Here is a 20163-nt window from a genome sequence, read left to right on the forward strand (position 1 = left end):
GACAGGGGAGACTAGAACCCGTGACCAACCCCCTGCAATAGGGAAGATTTAGCCAACCAAGCTAGGGCCCTTGCCCTTATATGGTTGATATTTTAATATATATGTGCATCCTAAAATATTTGTGTACAACATGAGTAGTGCTTCCTTCAAATTGGCTCCTATAAGATCCAATATAAATGAACCAAATAAATTAGCATAAAATACTTTTAATAATTTTAAAACTTAAAATTTCACATTTAAACATTAGTCAAATGAAAAATGAAAATAAAATGAAAATAATTACATTTGATTTGCTGAAACTAGGACTAACTGATTGAATAGTGTATTGCCTAGATCAAATACAATAATAAAGACCAAACTAAATTAATCTTGTTTGTTTATGTTTATATAAATATACATCATGTGATTTGATAATTAATAAACCATGTGTAAATTCATGGGTATGAAATGAAACATTAAAGAACATAAATTTGTGATTGAAGAAACACTTACCTTACAATTATTAGTTCCTGTCGAAGCTGGGATACTAGTGTTTTTGCTTAATCCAAACTCTTTTTCACCCGGCCAATGAAATTTAACAATTTTATTGCTTGTTGATAATAAGCCAAAGTTACATTATTAAAATTTATTTAAATAATTCAAATATTAGTATTTATCTGTAGTCCAATTGGAAGCCAAGGGAAAAGGCAATGAGAAAATTAGTTCATTTAAAATGTTTAAATAAAGAAAAATTAAAATGACACTTGTGAGACAATGGCATATGTTTGAGAAGTTTACTATATATTTATGCTATAGTGTATCTATAATGGCTTCATTGACTACATTAAATGAAAATTAATACTAAAAGATTTAGCTGGATTTCTCTAGCTCATACATTTAGTGATTATTAAATAAATTTGTTCCAACATCATCCTTTATCCATTTTGTATCAGAATTATGAGGTGTTCTAACACCAAATTTTCTGTCATATTCTCCACATTTATGTGTTTCTAGATTGAGGCTGATGTAATCAGCGCATCAATATTGTTTCAGATTTTCCCTCTTATTTTGTAGGTTGAAAAATGTTTTCATGGATAGATTTTATTGGTAATTGAGCTAATTTTGTTTCCTGTCTAACTTGAGATTCATTTCTTGCAAGCCATTTTTTCACTAAAGTCGACATTCATCACTGGATGACTTATATCAGTCAAAGTTTTCTTTGGAACAGATCAACAGGAATCAGTTCACTTAATTATTCGTCAAAATAATTGCTAAATTGAACCCAATGTATCTTTTATTCTAGAAACTTCGCAAAATTTACTTGTGAATACAATGTCAAAACTACACTTGAGAGCGCTCAGTGAATCTTTTTGAATTGAGTTCTCAAAGTTTTGTTTTATATTTCATGAGAGCATTGCCCAAAGAAAAAAATTGTAGAGCTTTTTGTTCCTAAAGTGAAAAATAACATATATAGTACTCAGCTCTCATAAAATTAATTGCTCTGACCTCACATGGCCATATAGTTTATTCTTGTGTATAAATTTATGCTCTATCATGAATAATATACCTGGTTTATTTTTGGTTCTTTGGATTTCCAAATGATTTTTTTCTAGGGAATATTTCCTTCTTTCTTTGTTTTTTATTCTTTGATGATAACTGCTTTGAAACAAATAGGAAATCAATAATCAGGCACAATCATTGCATATGGTTTGAACAATCAGTTGCTAAAAATCACAATGTTGATGATATCTGAAAATAAAATCAACATTTTCAATCTCTAATACAGAATGAAAGCGATCAACGTAGGTGACTCGAAGGTCCTATTTGGCCACATGAAGAGGGGCTTAGATGCGCTTGTAATGTGTTCATATCAAGTTAGAAACTATAAAAGGTATTAGGTTAATGATGGGTTTAATGTAAAGATTTATGACTTATCATAAAAAGAAAAAACTAATAATATGTTTCAAACGTTTTTACTTTTATTTTTGTTAGGGCTTGAAAACCTAGCACTGTATAAATTGCTCCCTCATAGCTCTATATAAAAAGATAATTTCTTAGATTCATAGAGATAGAAGCAATAAAAAATTTAGGAAATTGTAGGAAAGCACATGAAAAGTTACCTTACATGCCTAATTTTGACACAAAAATTGTTCCAATTTTTTTTCCTGTATTGCTTGGAATATTTCTACTGCTCAGACGAAAAATAACAAGATGTTCCATTCACCACTCAAATGGTACAAAAGACCATTGGCATGAATCCATTTTAGCAATGTAATATTTAAAGATAATGGTTGTAGATCGCCTTTTACAATGGTATATCCAGTGAAATTAAAATAGATATTTCAATAATCTCACATATTCCATTGTAATACCATTTTCTGAACCCAACAAAGAGATGCTGTGGAGACCATCCAGATTCTCAGTGCAAATTTCACAATTCCTTGATGAGTTGAAGATGTTGGCAGGGTAGACAAAACTCTATTGGATTTCTTTGCAACACTTGATAAGTTTCATTTGATTTCCAAATCCTAGTGCACTTGCCTGGATTTCGAGATTCATCCCCCAGAATTGCTTGCCCAATATCTGAATTTGGATGATCATGATCCATTCAGATAATACCCTTAGGTTTGTAATGTATTTTGAGTAGTGACGTTGGATAGGTTAATATGAGAATTGAGATTTAAATCTTCCTCGAAGCTAATCCCAGTCTCTTTATCAAGGAAGAATTCTCTTTCCTGGAAGATCATTAAAAAAGAGAGAAGTAAATGCCTGAAAAGAATAAAATAACAAGCCTAAAATATGTATGTGCACCCATAACCTGTGCATGTGAATCCATGAATACTAATAGCATACTATGCTTAATTATCATCTTTTCAGACTATCATTTTGTGAATTGTCAGAACAACGGTTGATTTTATTTCATTCAACTTGAGAAATTCTGAACATGTTACCTCCATGAACCATGTCTATATAGAAACATCTAACTTTCACTTGATTTCTGTTGAGGGACTCTATTCACTTACTAAATCCATTTGCTCCAGCTGCGATATCAAATTGCCAAGTGGCTTCCTGCCTTTGCCTAAATGACACTTAGCCATCTTTGCAAAAAAGCACGTAGTTGCATTGAAGATCTCCACATGTTAGTGTGGACTCCACGTAGGGGCTATGTGGCTTCTTGTAGAGTCTCAAAAAATCAGCAACTCATTTAAGGTATAGAATTAAAAAATATAATTAATCTTGTTTATCATATCAGGGGATTACTTTTGGATGGTTTGGTTTCTTGTGTTTTCCTTAAGGCTCAGCTAGAAATAAATTATTAATTCAAATGATTTTATTGAATGTCATTAATACAAATTTTGTCTAAAGAACTTCACATTGACTGAAAACCAAGCTTTGGTAAACTAGGCATTATCAATTTCAATTGTCGAAAAAATAAAATAAAATATCACTATTTTCAACTAAAATCTAAGCATTTATTTAGTTTTAATCATAAATAAATTAATATACATCCTCAAATTAATGTAAAGTTGTTTAATTTTATAATTTAATTTGATTAATTGATTTTATTTCAATGATATGTATTCATATGGCATACTTTGATTATGTCATATTACTTTTTATAAAATCGATTACTAATATATATATGTGTGTGTGTGTGTGTGTGTGTGTGTGTGTGTATGTATATATATATATATGTATGTATATATGTATGTATGTATATATGTATATATATGTATATGTATATATATATATATACATATATACATATATATATTTATATATTTATATATATATATGTATATATATATGTATGTATATATATATATATGTATGTATATATGTATATATGTATGTATATATATATGTATATATACATATGTATACATATATCTATATATGTATATATACATATATAGATATATGTATACATATATATATACATATATATATACATATATATATATGTATACATATATACATATATAGATATATGTATACATATATACATATATACATATATATATATATATATACATATATATATACATATATATATATATATATATACATATATATATACATATATATATATATATATACATATATATATACATATATATATACATATATATATACATATGTATGTATATATATATATACATACATATATATATATATACATACATATATATATATATATATACATACATATATATATATATATATATGTATGTATATATATATATGTATATATATATATATGTATGTATATATATATATATATATATAAAACATCAGCAACAACATTTTAAAATAATTGAATATCAAATTTTACTTTAAATTGATTTTAATATATTTTAATATTAATTATGTTTTAAACTTTTCTATACATATCAATTTTAATAACATCAACAACTATTTTTATTTTCATTTAATTATTTATTAATTTAATAAGCTTACATTTTTATTACAAAATTTATAAATTAGTATTTAAATATTTAATTAACTTTTTGATATTAATATTTGAACTTTTAATTTTTCATGTAATTTAATTTTAATTTAAAATATTTTGATTGAAGAAAAAAATAATTTATAATCATTTTTAATTTATTTTTTAATATATTTCAATTATTGATAATCTAGAATAGTTAACTTGGTCTTCACAAATTGAAAACCCTCTCACATTTGACATTTTGTTTTAAGTTCACAATGAAATGTACAACTTGACATTACCCAAACCCCACCACGCTAACTTGCTTCTCTCAGTTTATAGGGAATAACGGATCATAATATTACTAGCATATATATATACATATATATATATATATATACATATATATATATATATATATATATATATATATATATATATATATATATATATATATATATATATATATATATATATATATATATATATATAAGCTGAGAGTTATCCTTCTCGAAGCGCCTATTGCACTTAGTTAGATTATGAAAATAGGTGCCTCGAGAAGGATAACTCTCAGCTTTTTTATATATATATATATATATATATATATATATAAATATATAAGCTAGCAGTAGATGCGGTGCACAATTAATAATGTTATTTGTTTAAATATATTATATTTATTTTTCTATTATTGTTTTTATTTTTAAAAATATTATTTTAATATATTAAAGTTATTTAATTATTATAATTAATAACTTTAATTATTAATAAATATTAAAATAAAATTTGGCATAATGCATTTGAATAATTAATTTTGAACGACTTGATAAAATGTTAATTTTTAAAAGGGTCAGTATCAATTTTATATTTTTATACAGTTTATTATTAGTTTTAATGATTGTGCATAGATAATATGGCATCTAACATATGAATAAGAGCATAAATTTTATACATAATAAACATATCAATGTCAACAATTCCATAAATATTATTATTAGTATTGATGATTATGCATAGAAAATGTAACATCAAATATCGTAAGTGTACCTTTAAACATCATTTGAAGAGTGGAATTTATTTATTTATTTTGTTGTTCACAAAATTCACATAGATGAAATAGTGAAAATAACTTATTCATGTTGTTGTTCATAAAAATTACATAGATGAAATAGGAAATATAAGCCCAAGTAGAAGTATTCAGATGAAGTATAGGAAATATGAGAAGAAACTAAAAAAAGAACATTTCTATATAATGATGTAGCTGCATCACATATTGCTTAGTGATAAGGATGGTGTTGCGACCTTTATTAGAGCAATGATCGTGGTAGACTTCTTTCATCATTTTTGGAAATGCATTTGTTTTTGCAGATGTGTCACGCATAACTTTGGCAACATCTACCATTTCCATTATTTCTAGTTCATCAACAGTATCAATTGACAATGCAACATTCTCCAAAGCTTTGATTATATGTGAGCACGATTCCCGGATTATTTGTTTACATTTATCTAAATCAATCTCAAAGAAATTATTTGAGGTTATGGAAGTAGCAAGACTCGTAAGAATGATATTTGACTCTCCAATAGAAGAATCCATAGCTCAAATGATATGCTGCAAAATTTTAAACAAATATCAATAAAAAAATATATAAAACCATTATAATATATAATCAAATACAGAACACACAAATTAAATGTAGCAGTTATACTTAAATATAGACCAAATGAAGTCAATACAAATAAAGTTTAGTTCACTAATTTTAAAATTATGAAACAAAACCAAATTAATATTGAATGATAATTAGAATAAGTAAATTATATTCATTAATTTTTTTCCTTCAAATTATATAATGAATCTTTTATTTAATAGTTTAAATAAAGAAAAGTTATCCATAATATTGTCATCAAATATTAAGAGACATTGAAGCAAAAGTAAATATAATTTGTAAACATAAAGTGATATCAATGAATGAATCAGTACAATAACTACTTAAAACATAAGTAGAATTAGTTAAGATATAATTATTACTTAAGACATCATTACAATTAATTAAGATCTATAAAAATAAAATATCATGAAAAAAAGATAGGATTTCTCAAAATAGAATAAATTAAAATGAAGAAAGTTATTTTTATCATTTATCATTGTATAATAGAGACATTTTTAAAACATGGAATATAGTAAGAAGTGTTACAAACAAAATACTAATGTGTTAAAAAAGATTTTTACAGACACAACATTTAAGAATAACATATCACATCAACTATCTTCAAGGCACTTAAAGTCTATTTTCTTCATCCTTGCGCTTGGAAATTTGTCTACCCTTTTCATTTTCTCATAACGATCATATGTGAAAGGAGGCATTATTCTCAAACACTGGAGAGATTTTACACGTGAAACTGCCACAAATGTCAATCCTACTCTTTCTCTTGGTCCTATATCAATTGTTGTTTTAGGAAGAGTCAATCCCTGAGATTTGTGAATAGTCAATGCCCATGCCAACCTCAATGGCAGTTGAAGTGTTCTACCCTTCTGTATTGGTGGTATTGGAATTATCTTTGGATTATGATCTTTGAATGGTAACCCTGAATAACCATCAAACTCAACCATCACATATGTTGGAGGCTCAGGTGGAGCACTACCTTGCTTGTAGACAATTTTTTGAATGTATCCAAGAGCCCCATTTACAAGACTAGCCTCTATACATACATTTGAAGTTAGAATGACCCTTGAATCATTACATATTAACAACTCTAGATCAAGCTCATCATTTGAACAGTCATCTATTGTATTAATAGTACCTGCTTTTGGTGCAACACAACATGCAACGAGATGCTTCAATGAATGTAGCATTTTTTTATTATGAGCATGAACATTTTCATTTGTTGAGAACAAATGAACATCATTATCAAATTCAAAATTTGTTGCAACATCTATGTTGATAGGGGTCCTTGACATTAGCAACCTCCAATCATCAATTTGTGGGTTTGCATCTCTTAGATTCATCAAAAGTTGTCGAAATCTTTGTTGGTCAATATCTTTCCCATCTTGTCTAAATATCTTATCTAATGTGAGAACAATCTTGAATTCTTGCCATAGCAACTTTGTGCCCCCATTTTTTTCATATGCTGCTCTATCATTGACAGGAGGCAACTAGCCCAAATCTCCCACCACTATTATAGATACACCTAAAATTCAATTGACGAAAATAATCATTTTAAAAACTATGTATTAATTCATAAATTTGATTCAAATATAGTATATTTCACACATGAGTTAGCTATTCATGATGCAAAAATAGAATCTTTACCTCCAAAGCTTATATGTGCAAATTGTGGGAATGCTTGGTGCAATCGTGAATCTATATTTTCCAACATGTTTTGACCAATGAAGCTCATTTCATCAATCAAAATATATTTTATATTTGATATTTGTTCTTGAAAACTTGTGAGTCTTGCTCCTTCCAGTTGAGAAAAATCTCTTATTGGTATCTTCAATTTTGAATGAATTGTAGAAGCTCCTACATTGAATGCTGCAACTCCTATTGGTGCAAGTAACAGAAGTGTAGAATGGGATAGCATTGCCGCATTTTGAAGAGATTGACTAATGGCGCCAATTAGATATGATTTTCCTATTCATGTTATTCCTTGAATTATCAAAAACAATGGTTCTGCATTTTGATTTCTTTTGTAGTGCGTCATGATTATGTTGACTACCTTTTTTTGTTTCTCACCAAGGGTCATGTAGTTTATGCATTGAGGAATTTCATCATAGATAAGGCACCCATTATTCTTCATGTTACTTATGAAATTGATTTCTCTGGAATTGTACTCTTCTCCTTGATAATCAATAGACCAATTTGTTTGTCTATCAACATCTCTTCTCCCCAACATGTCTATTTCTAAGCAATGTATATTTTAACCCTGGTGCAACCTTGATATAATCTCCCATTCATGTTTTGTAGTATTTCTATGGACATCTTCATTGTCTTCAATTTCATATTCATTTGGGTTTTCAACATTTTCTGCAGACATTATACGTTGAACATGTCAAGGGTTGTAAGTGAATGTCTCCCAACTTTGTCTGATAGAGGCATCATCATGACGAATATCCCATTCAATATCACAGAATGGCTTGTAGAGAAGTAAATCTGATAAAAAAAACTCAATCCATTTACCTGATTCACTTGAAGGGATAGATACAAACCTAGGAAATACTCTAACAATTGTAGCTTTTCCCGTAGGCTCCCATTTGTTGTCTCTTTTTCTCTTAGGATTATATATCCATGATCTAGCTACATTAATTAATGTAACACCTTCCGTAGATAATGGCCTTTTTTTATAACCATCAATGAAAGATTTTGTTTGTTCTTTATTATTCTCTTCATCATTTTCATTTTCATTATTTAGAGTTGCAGGTTTGAACATCTCAAGTGAGACATTTAGATTGACAAATCTTCTACTACACTCCACTAATGGAAGCTCTAATAACATATGGCAAGTTTCTTGAGTACCAATGTCTCTTTCTACAATTGTCTTAGTTAGAAGCCTCCTATATGCCCGTGCTACTAAATCATCTGGATTTTTCATATTGGATAGATGCATCAACATTTGCTAGTATATTTCTGATCTTTTCTCTACTTTTGTTGCATACTTCGCGATATATTTTATGACAACATGTTTGGAAAGAACAGGTTGCCAATCTATACTTGCTCTTTATAACTATAGTATGTGACGATTATGTGAATTGACTCTATCATAATTTCTCATTGGTTCAAATTTCTTTTCCCCTATTTCCATGTCTTCATATAATTTTGATCCCCCCAAGTTTAATGGCCAAGGGGCATTATACCTACACTCCATGTAAGAAATATTATATTAAGCTCTATCATTTTGTAGTAATTATTTATATATATTTAGTAAATATTCATTGGGATGAAATAATTACCTGCAAACCATCTTTCCCTTTTTTTCATAGGCATGCACCCTCCTTACAAATCCTGTGTCGCTCCACACAATTTAATATTTCCTCATAGTCACGGTCCAAATCCACCTCTGCAAGCTGTCTTGTGTTTTGGAGACATGGATGTTGTTGAAAATTGACCAATGCCTACAATTGAAGGTAAGAAAAGATAAGTACACTAATTAATATCACATTACATGAATATATATAAATTGATTAACATGCCTGTATATTTCATTGATGAGGATCATTTCTAGGGTTCCATGCATGAACAATGGAGTGAAAATATCTTTCAGCACTTCTTCTTTCCTCCTCAATTGACCAGTAAATTTTATCATCATCAGGTGCTCCTTCAATCCATATGAATCCATGTATTTGTGGGGACCCCGTATGTTGCCATTCATATCTACACCAAAAGTCCTTGACATTCATTCCCTTTTCTAGAATCTCTTTTCTAAACATTGAGTTTATTAATTGCATATAGTGTGCAACTATGTGAGGATAGTCAATAATATTTTGTCTTCTCCAATTCTAAGGTTCTTATGGATCAGTTGGAATTGTTCCTAGCATAAGTGAATGCAAATCAGGCCAATACATATCTGTTGCACTTAATGTGAAAAATATTGTAGGAGTACCAATTTGATGAAGCAAATCTGTCAATTCTGCACAAGATTTAGTCCAATATGACCGTGTTCCCCTTAATGATGTCCCAAACCACATCAATTTATTTTCTAGATTGGAGTGGGGTATGTTTTCCATATGTTGTCGCAATTCATGGATGGTAATGGGCATGTCTTTAAAGTTTCTTTTCACAAACACTGACGATGAGTTTTGTGCACGATGTCTCATTATCATGTTGAATACAAAATATCTAAATCTGGGATTGTTCCAAAACGATGATCCCTATAATGCATCAGATGTTTCACAAATTTGTGAAGATAAACCTACCACAACCATGGCTCTAACCAATCACAACTTCCATCAGGAAACAATGTTGGAAATGCCATATCAAGTAATCCTAATGTCACATATTCATTAATGGGAGATACACCTATACTTGGCCAATCTATCAATGATGGTGGATTCACATCAGGGTTATTGACCCATCCACGAATAAGTTCCATTTCTTTTTGGGCATTAGGTGGTCTTGAAGCCATTGATGTTTTATGATCTATTATATTTCCTTCATCTGACTCCATGACTGGACCAACAAAAATAATCTCATTTGCATTTGAATCAAATTCCATATAGACTGTCTTTAATTTGGAAAATATATTTTCATCTGCATTTCTAGGTAGATCATTGAGAGCATTTTCATTAATTTGGACATCTGAATAAAATTTATCATGCTCTATTTTGTATTTGAGTGCTTTGTAGACACAATCCCTATTCACAGTAAAGTTATAGTTTGTTCCACATTGATCTCTTCATCTAACAATAATAATTGGCAAATTATCTATTGTGTGTGGCAATATATTGGAAACATGTTCTATATTTTGTGGGAAACTTATTTTATGCCCTTTATATTTATATTGACCGCCTGTTGCATGTGTAACTTGAAGTATGGGGCTGACACATGCAATTAGCATTTCCTCAAGTTGGGTCAAGTTCCCAAGCTTCTCAGGTTGTGGCCCTTGATCCATATTATTTAAAGCTGAAAATCTATTGTTTCCCTTTTCTTGTCAACATCAATTACATACTGGACCTTCTAATGTACGGACCACCTTCATTTGTAGATAGCATTCTTGACAAATATAACACATCTGTGGCATTTTCAAGCTATCCAGTTGTTGTCGAAACTGCATTTGGGATTTATAGAAATTATCCTTAAGAAATACAGTTGGGTTTTGTATATTTTCTCTGTTGCCTTGTCCACCTAAATTTATCCTATTTTGGCTTGTGGGATGAGGTGCTTTAGGAACACGCTCTGTTGTTCTTGAATTTTAATTCTGGTGACTCATTTCCACAAATACAGGTAATGCTTGATTGTACCTCTCACTTGATTCAAAATCAACTTCATGTCTCCCTTGTGTTTCAAAAAGAGGTACTTCATCGAATGTTCGTTGACGAGTAATTCTATCCCTATTTTGTAATTCCAATTCTTGTATTAGCAATCCTGCCCTTCTTCTAGCATAATTTAATCGTCGAACTTCATTTTTCCTTCTTCTTTCTTCTTCTCTTTCAGCTTGTGCCATTTGTTCTTGTCGTCATCTACGATACTCTCTCTGGTATTCTCTCTAGTATGCTCTTTCTTGCTCCATTTGGTATTGTCTTCTTTCTTGATCCGATTGGAAATTCATACTTGATTTATTCATTTCTATGAAATAAATTTGTAAGCAAACATTAAAAAAATAGTAGATTTAGTAAATTATTTTTTATAAAATTGGTTTAAAATATCACATTAATTTAGCGGCATTGCACTTTAGATAAGATAGATATTTATTCATTTCTAATTAATAGTTTAACAATTCACAAATACATATAGGAGGAACTTTTATATAGTCTTGTATGTATAATACTAAATTTATTTAAGACAAAGGAAAAATAACATACATTCATCAAAATTGATAAGTCGAATAGACAAATTTATAAAAAAAATTGATAATGTCAAATAATATGACTTCTAGATTTCATTATAGTGATGCAAAAACATGTGGAATTCATTTTCTCAAAGTTCATTTCCTAATCACAATCATGTTGGGATCGACGTCAATAGCATTTTCTCGAAGTTCATTTTTTCGCTCAATACATCCAGTCTATTTAATCGCTCTACACACCAAAATCTCACAAACGCGACATGGGATGCCAGGGTGGATTATGACGGTGTAGAAAAGGTTTTGCACTTCTTTCTCTGGTATAATTCTTCTAAACCCAAAATCCCTCTATTTAACCACACAATAGATCTGAGCAACTGTCTACCAGAGTACATCAAGATTGGCTTCTCGGTTGCCACTAGAGAGTACACAGAGACGCACACCGTAAAAGTTTGGAATTTTACTTCTGAATATTTGTGGGAAGTTGGACCTCCTGGTGAATTACTTAGAAATGGCAATGCAAACCAATTTTCTGTGAAAGCTTATTTGATATGCGTGTTCTTCATTGTTGTGGTCCTATGTGGCTTCATAGTTGTTCGCTGGTGGCAGTATTTCAGAAAAAGGGGAAGAGAAGGTAAGGCTAGGGAAGAGAGCGATCCAAAGCTAGACGAATGCTGTTCCCATGGCCCTCGAAGCTTTTCCTACGTCGAGCTCAGTGCCACGACAGGAGATTTCTGTGAGAAAGAAAATCTTGGACAAGGCGGCTTCGGCAGCGTTTACAAAGGAATCCTGCCTGGCACTGGGGAGGCCTTGGCTGTGAAAAGAATAGCTCAAGGATCGAGACAAGGAAGAAAGGAGTATGTCTCCAAAGTTCAAACAATCAGCAGGTTGAGACACCATAATCTTGTGCGGCTTTTAGGATGGTGCCACGAAAAGGGAGAGTTACTTCTGGTCTACGAGTACTTGCCAAATGGGAGTCTGGATAAACACATTTTTGGGGAAGAGGAGGATACGCTGGATTAGAGCCGAAGATATAGTATCGCCTGTGACATTGCCTCTGCTCTTGTTTATCTCCACGAAGAGTGGGACCGGCGTGTCGTTCATCGAGACGTGAAGGCAAGCAACGTAATGTTGGATTTTGATTTCAATGCCAAGTTGGGTGATTTTGGTTTGGCGAGACTGATGGAACGTGACCAGGATTCTTCCCATACGACCATGGTGGCGGGCACGCGGGGGTATGTTGCTCTAGAGTGCTGCATAACAGGGAAAACTAGTCCAGAAGCTGACGTGTACAACTTTGGGGTGGTTACACTAGAAATTGCCTGTGGAAGGCGGCCGATTGATCATAGCCTTGAAGAACACAATTGTTTCCCTTTTCTTGTCAACATCTATTGCATATTGGACCTTCTGATGTACAGACCGCTTTCATTCGTAGATAGCATTCCTGACAAATATAACACATCTGTGGCATTTTCAAGCTATCTAATTGTTGTCAAAACTGCATTTGGGATCTATAGAAATTATCCCTAAGAAATACAGTTGGGTTTTGTATATTTTCTCTGTTGCCTTGTCCACCTAAAGTTATCCTATTTTGGCTTGTAGGATGAGGTGTTCCAGGAACACGCTCTGTTGTTCTTGAATTTTCATTCTGGTGACTCATTTCCACAAATACAGGTAATGCTTGATTGTACCTCTCACTTGATTCAAAATCAACTTAATGTCTCGCTTGTGTTTCAAAATGAGATACTTCATCGGATGTTCATTGACGAGTAATTCTATCCCTATTTTGTAATTCCAATTCTTGTATTAGCAATCCTGCCCTTCTTCTAGCATAATTTAGTCGTCGAAATTCATTTTTCATTCTTTTTTCTTCTTCTCTTTCAGCTTGTGTCATGTGTTCTTGTCATCATCTACAATACTCTCTCTGGTATTCTCTCTGGTATGCTCTTTGTTGCTCCATTTGGTATTGTCTTCTTTCTTGATCCGATTGGAAATTCATACTTGATTTATTCATTTCTATGAAATAAATTTGTAACCAAACATTAAAAAAAAGTAGATTTAGTAAATTATTTTTTATAAAATTGGTTTAAAATATCACATTAATTTAGTGGCATTGCAGTTTAGATAAGATAGATATTTATTCATTTCTAATTAATAGTTTAACAATTCACAAATACATATAGGAGGAACTTTTTTGTGTAGATAAGATCTACAAATATACTAAATACCAAATAGTCTTGTATGTATAATACTAAATTTATTTAAGACAAAGGAAAAATAACATACGTTCATCAAAATTGATAAGTCGAACAGACAAATTAATTTAAAAACTTGATAATGTCAAATAATATCACTCCTAGATTTCATTATAGTGATGCTCGCCATGCATGTGCTCTTCATCATAGCAGATGTCTTTCATAAATTCAAAGAACCCAAATGATTTCTTCCATGCGTCATGAATTTCCTTTGTATATTGTCCCATCTGCAAGAGTTGAGAATCTTGGACACCTCGAACATGAAAGCTGGCATTATGAATTTCGTTTGTAATTTTTTTACAAGACTCAGAAATGATTGTTCCCAATCTATCCAAATAAGTTTGAACAATATGGCTTGATTGCACCAAGTCGTTTGGAAGAAGTGGGCTTGTGATAGTGTTCTTAGAATTATTTTGTTGAGCATCCATATTTAATTTTTTTCTGATATCTATAATGTAAGGATAAAAAATGGTCAGTATCAAAATGACAAGAATTAAGCTATGCATATATAGCAATAAATTGGTATTTGAAAGAGAAGAAGATTTGTTTGATTCTTTCTTATTGACATAATTCTACACATTTAATTTCTTTTAACAAAAAACTTATATCTTCTTAATATTATTTATATAATGTTGTAATCTTTGATTTAAAAATTTAATAGTAAAACCTAACTTCAAATATTAAGGAGAAAATAGATAACATTTCATGAAATATATTTTTTTATTTTCTTCATATTTTGATAGACGTTAAAATTGAGATTTATAAGTAGAATAAAATTTATAAAAATTAAAAGACATTCTTAAATATAAAATTTAAATTTCCTGATGCATCATTTCATTTAAATGTATATTAATCTTTCAGACTTAGTTGATAGATCTAATTGAAATTTTCTAATCTATTTTAATATAAGGTTGAAATTTATAAATTAGAGAAAATTTGAACAAAATGTTAGAGATTATATCAAGGCCTAGGACCTACTTCTTACATACATCACAAGACAAGGTAGAGACCATGTAGTTTCTATTCTAACAAAGTTTTTAAGAATTATTTTTTCATAAATTTTGTTCTTTAAAAATACATAACTAAATGATACCTATAATTTTAAACTTTCTTTTATTATCAAGCAATAAAAAATTATTTTCCGATAAGTCTATTCTCAAAAGATGCATAACAGTAATACAATAATATTGATCATTCAATATAACATGAAAAATAGTATAATCTAAAATTTTATATATTAAAAATGATCTATCTATTAAAAATATTACTACTCATTAATAAAAATTAATGTATCATGCATTATAAATATATAAATTAATTATAATTGTACATGTGTATCTATGTTTATTTATCTAAACTTGGATGTTTGATAAACTATATAATGGATTGGTTTCAAATCAATTTTCTATTTCTTAAAAAAACAACTCCTATTTTTATTTAAGAGTTTCCTTAAAGTATTAGATTTAAATTTCTTCATGATGTATAATGAGCTTATCTAAATTATTCTACTACTATTTAATATCATGATAGTAGTTGATAAAACCTATAATAGTATAATTAGCTAATCTCAAATCCATCTACTTTTATTTAATAGTACAATAATAGTTCATAGGACCTATAGCATATAATTAGTTGATTAAAAATTATTCTACTTTTGTTGCAAATCTTAATAATAGTTTGTAGGAGCTATAATTGATATAAATCTCATCTACTTTTATTTAACATCATGATAATAGTTCACATGACCCATACTATATAATTAGTTGATCTAAAATCTATCTACTACTCTTCAACATGATGATGATAGTTCATAGAATGCAACACTTATATAAATGTTTAAAATCTTACAAGATCGAATCTAAAAACAACATTGAACCCATCTTGTTAGAAATGGAAAAAGAAATATGGAAATAACCAAAAATTAGGAAAGAATGTAAGTGATTTAATGCATGAAAAGATATTACCATAAGATAGGAGAGAGAAAGGTTCAAGATCCAACACCATGAGACAAGATATTTGGAAAGGGGAAAGCAAAGAAAACCCCTCGTGACATTATGAATGAGGCATGGAAAGCCTAAGAAGAGAGAGAGAGAGAGCAATCACTCATACAATAATTAAGAAGAGGAAGAAACCTCATTAGAAATGAGAGAGGAGGGTCATCTCTTAAATAGAGATCAGAGAGAGGAGTTAGAATGTAACACCCATGTCTATGAATGCCACCATTCATAAGTGTGTGAGGCCAAGTGTGAGATTCCTCTTAAGGAGGAATAATCTAAATTACAAATTACAATAAATATTTTTTCTCACATATTCCACTAGATGACAAAATAAGATGTAGTGGAAAAAGGACAAAAAAGAAATATATTAGGATACCTTGGCTTATATCCTAATATATTATAACAATAAAGAAAGGAGGTCTAACCTTGGTTTATAAACACACCAAGGAAAGCTTACAACTTCTAACACCCCCCTTTAATCTTTACTTGGGGTAATTATATCAAGGGGTATTAAACCCATAATTTACAAAAATCTGTAACTTAATCTTCAATATGAAGTAATTTGATTGTCTTCAAGCCATATGGTACATTTGCGAATCCAAGAGAAGTACATGACTCCTTTGAATTTGATCAAGTGGAAGCATAGACACATCTTCTTATGTGAAAAATTGAGAAGGTTCCTTGATGGATCACCTAAAAAAAAGCAAAAGACAAGACAACTATCCACAAGTAGAATTACATTGAATGGACAAGTTAGTAAAAAAAAATGAAGTTATAATAATTTAATCAAGGAGAATAAAGAGAGATGAGAATAAATAAATATGTTCACCAACATGCAATGGAGTTAACATGATATCTAAAAATAAGTCGTAAGCTCAAAATGATCATAATAGATGCAATAAATCTCTCATGAAAGGAACATACTAATGCACAAATGACCACAGACAAGGCCAACTAATGAAACCTGCATCAACATTGCATCAATCACATGGATATAGACAGTCCATTAATGAGTCATCCCACTACAAGTGAATGGGTCAGGACTCGATCACCTACATGACCCACGATCTAGGCAATAAAGTATGCAGAACATTATCACATTGTATATTTATCAAAGAAATATAAGAGAGACAATAATAAATAAGTAGAACATGTGCCTCAAGCACCAAATAATTCAAGTTACAATTTTTCTAAGAATTATTGCCGATGTGGACCAAAGGAAGGGTTTATGAGGAGTAACAACATATTGCCTTCAAATAAGAAATCCATCATGGACAAGTAACATCATTCCCACGAGGAAAAAAATCAGCATGGGTCAAAACAACTTCTCAAATAAAGTCTCCAATATTGGAGTGCTCCAAGATATGGTAGCCTCGTCACCTATACACTAAAAAATGAGCAAGATGTAGGAAGTCATACCATGAATAAATCACAACTAGGAGCATACACCAAGGAGAAAAAGAGATTGAAATGGGAAATCCCCATAAAATATCATCCTCGCATTGAGGAAAAAAGTGGAACAAATGGAGGGAAACTCCACTGAAATAAGTGTACACCAATTATAGGTTGGAGGGATACTCCACGGGCCAGATAAGGCAATTATGAGTCAGTTTAAAACTGTCGGGTCCACCATAGTTAACCTTAAAAAATTGGCTCCCGATGCAACTTACAAAAAATATATATTATAAAAGAATGGTATTAAACCATGAAATGCTACTATGAGCATAAAGAGATACTATAAAAGCATAAAACTGCAACCATGTGCAGATAGATCAATAGAACATAGTAAAATCAAATCATTAAATAAGTAAGGCAATAGTGTAAGATTACTCATAAACCTAAATAAATTGAAATAAAAAGAAGTATTTGAAAGAGCAATAAGCATAAATTATTAGATATTAGTTAAAATCTCCATGTAGGGTGAACACAAGTGAGAAGATATTAAGGATGGGCCCACCAACAAAGACAAGAATCCTCCTAGATTATGGCAAGAAAAGGAATTGTAAATGAAGATATTTATTTATTTATTTAAAAAAAACATAAAAACTCTTAACCTTTTATGTAAAAAGGATAATAAAACTTTAATTAGTTTTAATACTAAGAAAACTTCTTTAAAAAAAAATCCTTAAACTTCTCCTTTTTTATTTAACTTAAAACCACGTAATTTTAGATTCTTTTCATCATGGCAATAAGGGTAGCAGAAGAAAGAGAGACCAAAAACCTTTTAATCAAGCCATCAAGCTGCCTAAACAAGAAAATAGTTGTTCAACCTAAACCAAAACCAACCACCAACTTTCACGGTGTCCGTTTCAAACTCAATAATGTTTGCACACTTGTACTGAAACTCGAGAAACGGATAGAACAACAAGAACGAGATACTAGACCAAAATCAGAAAACCGACTTTCCCGGAGGGCTGTTTCATAATCAATAATATGGGCAGATTTCTTCTGAAACTCGAGTAATGGATAGAAATTGAACTGTTGAACCAAACTAAATACCAAATTTCCCGGTGGTCTGTCTCAAACTCATCAATGTTAAGGCTTCTTCTATAACTCCAATAACAGACCAAAATGGTCAATCTATTTAAAGAAAACAACCTGTCTAGCCAATTGAGAGGGTGATAAAATCAAAATTCCCTTCCCACTAAAATATTCCCACAAGAAAAGACAAGAATAAAGACTGTCGAATCCAACAGTCGAAACTGCAAAAGAAAAAAGTACCAAAAATAGAAACCTGATTGTGCACCAGAACAGTCAGACCGTCTTAAGGCCAAATTGGATGATGTCAAAATCAAAATATCCGTGTAGCCCAAAAATTTCAAGAAACAAAAAGTTATTCAATGAAACAACCAAACAAAGAAACAAAATCCCATAAATTCGACCACAAACTGCAGTCGATCAACTCCAGAAACCATCTTTTCCTTCCAAGAATCAATCCAAACTTACATTTAGTTTGCTCCTGCAGTTGAAGGCCAGAAAACCCAAAAATAAAACTAAACCTAATTTCTAGGCTCTCTGATTCAAAAGCTCAATAGAGAGCACAAAAGGATCCAAATACCACTTATAGTCCCTTGTGGCTTTGCCAAAAACCCGATTGCAAGGAAGCCCGAGAAACCTCAAAGAACAAAAAAAACCCCACTTCGAAGGAAGCCTAGAGAAACGAGCGACGAAGCTTGTAAGTTGAGAATCTGATGCCCAAATGCTTAAAATCCATTCACACTCAACCAAAAAGAAATCCCAATTCTATTCGCTTGGTGACACCGTTCATGACACGTGAACACGAAGAGGATATGAAAGAGTCTACAAAAGAAGAGACAGAAAACATAGATGGTAATGTGGATGACATAGAAGAAAATCAAGATGAAGAATCGGGCGAAACCCCTAGAAACCCTATCAAGACAACCAAAACCCTGAGCGGATACGAAAGGAAGAAAGAAGAAAATAGCAGCCATGCCACCTCGTGCAGCAAAGAAGAACACAACTTCACCGGCTCCAAAAAAGGCTGCGGCGAAGCCGAAGCAGGCGGTCAAGGCGGAGGAACCTACCACTGCCATAAAAACAGAGTTGAAGGAAGAGCCCACGGTCACAGCCGTGGAACAGACTAAGGAAGACGTGGAGAAGGTTGTGGAGCTTGCTGTTGAGCCCACAAAAGATGACAAAGAAAATAGGACAGCCACACCTTGGACAAGGAAAAGTGGAATGAAGATTACATGGACAAGAATATGTCGAGCAGTCTTGGGTGTACCTTCTAAACACATGCTGAGAAGAATCTGAAAAATGACCACAAAAATTTTCATAATATGTCCAGATAAGGATTTCTATTTCCATTTCTTTATGTTAGAAATGGAAAAAGAAATATGTCCTCCAATGTACTGAAACCACAAATACCATCCTCATAGTAAAATATATACAAAAAAAAATTATAGAAATAATAAATTTTAATTTAAAAGAAAATTGCACACTATATAATAAAAAATACTATTTAAAATAAGAATTATAAATTATA

General features: G+C 30.7%; 1 protein-coding gene across 1 annotated transcript; it reads left to right on the forward strand.

The window, feature by feature from the left end:
- The first annotated feature begins 12022 nt into the window (after positions 1-12022).
- LOC149558938 (L-type lectin-domain containing receptor kinase VIII.1-like) lies at positions 12023-13435 on the forward strand. Its single transcript, XM_089831140.1, has 2 exons — positions 12023-12881; positions 12987-13435. Exons 1-2 carry the CDS (start codon positions 12023-12025, stop codon positions 13433-13435), a joined length of 1308 nt encoding a protein of 435 aa, XP_089687266.1.
- Positions 13436-20163: the final 6728 nt, after the last annotated feature.

The sequence above is a fragment of the Cupressus sempervirens genome, chromosome 5, assembly GCF_028749045.1.
Source record: "Cupressus sempervirens isolate cs-2001-9-10 chromosome 5, ASM2874904v1, whole genome shotgun sequence".
NCBI classification, from domain to species: Eukaryota; Viridiplantae; Streptophyta; class Pinopsida; order Cupressales; family Cupressaceae; genus Cupressus; species Cupressus sempervirens.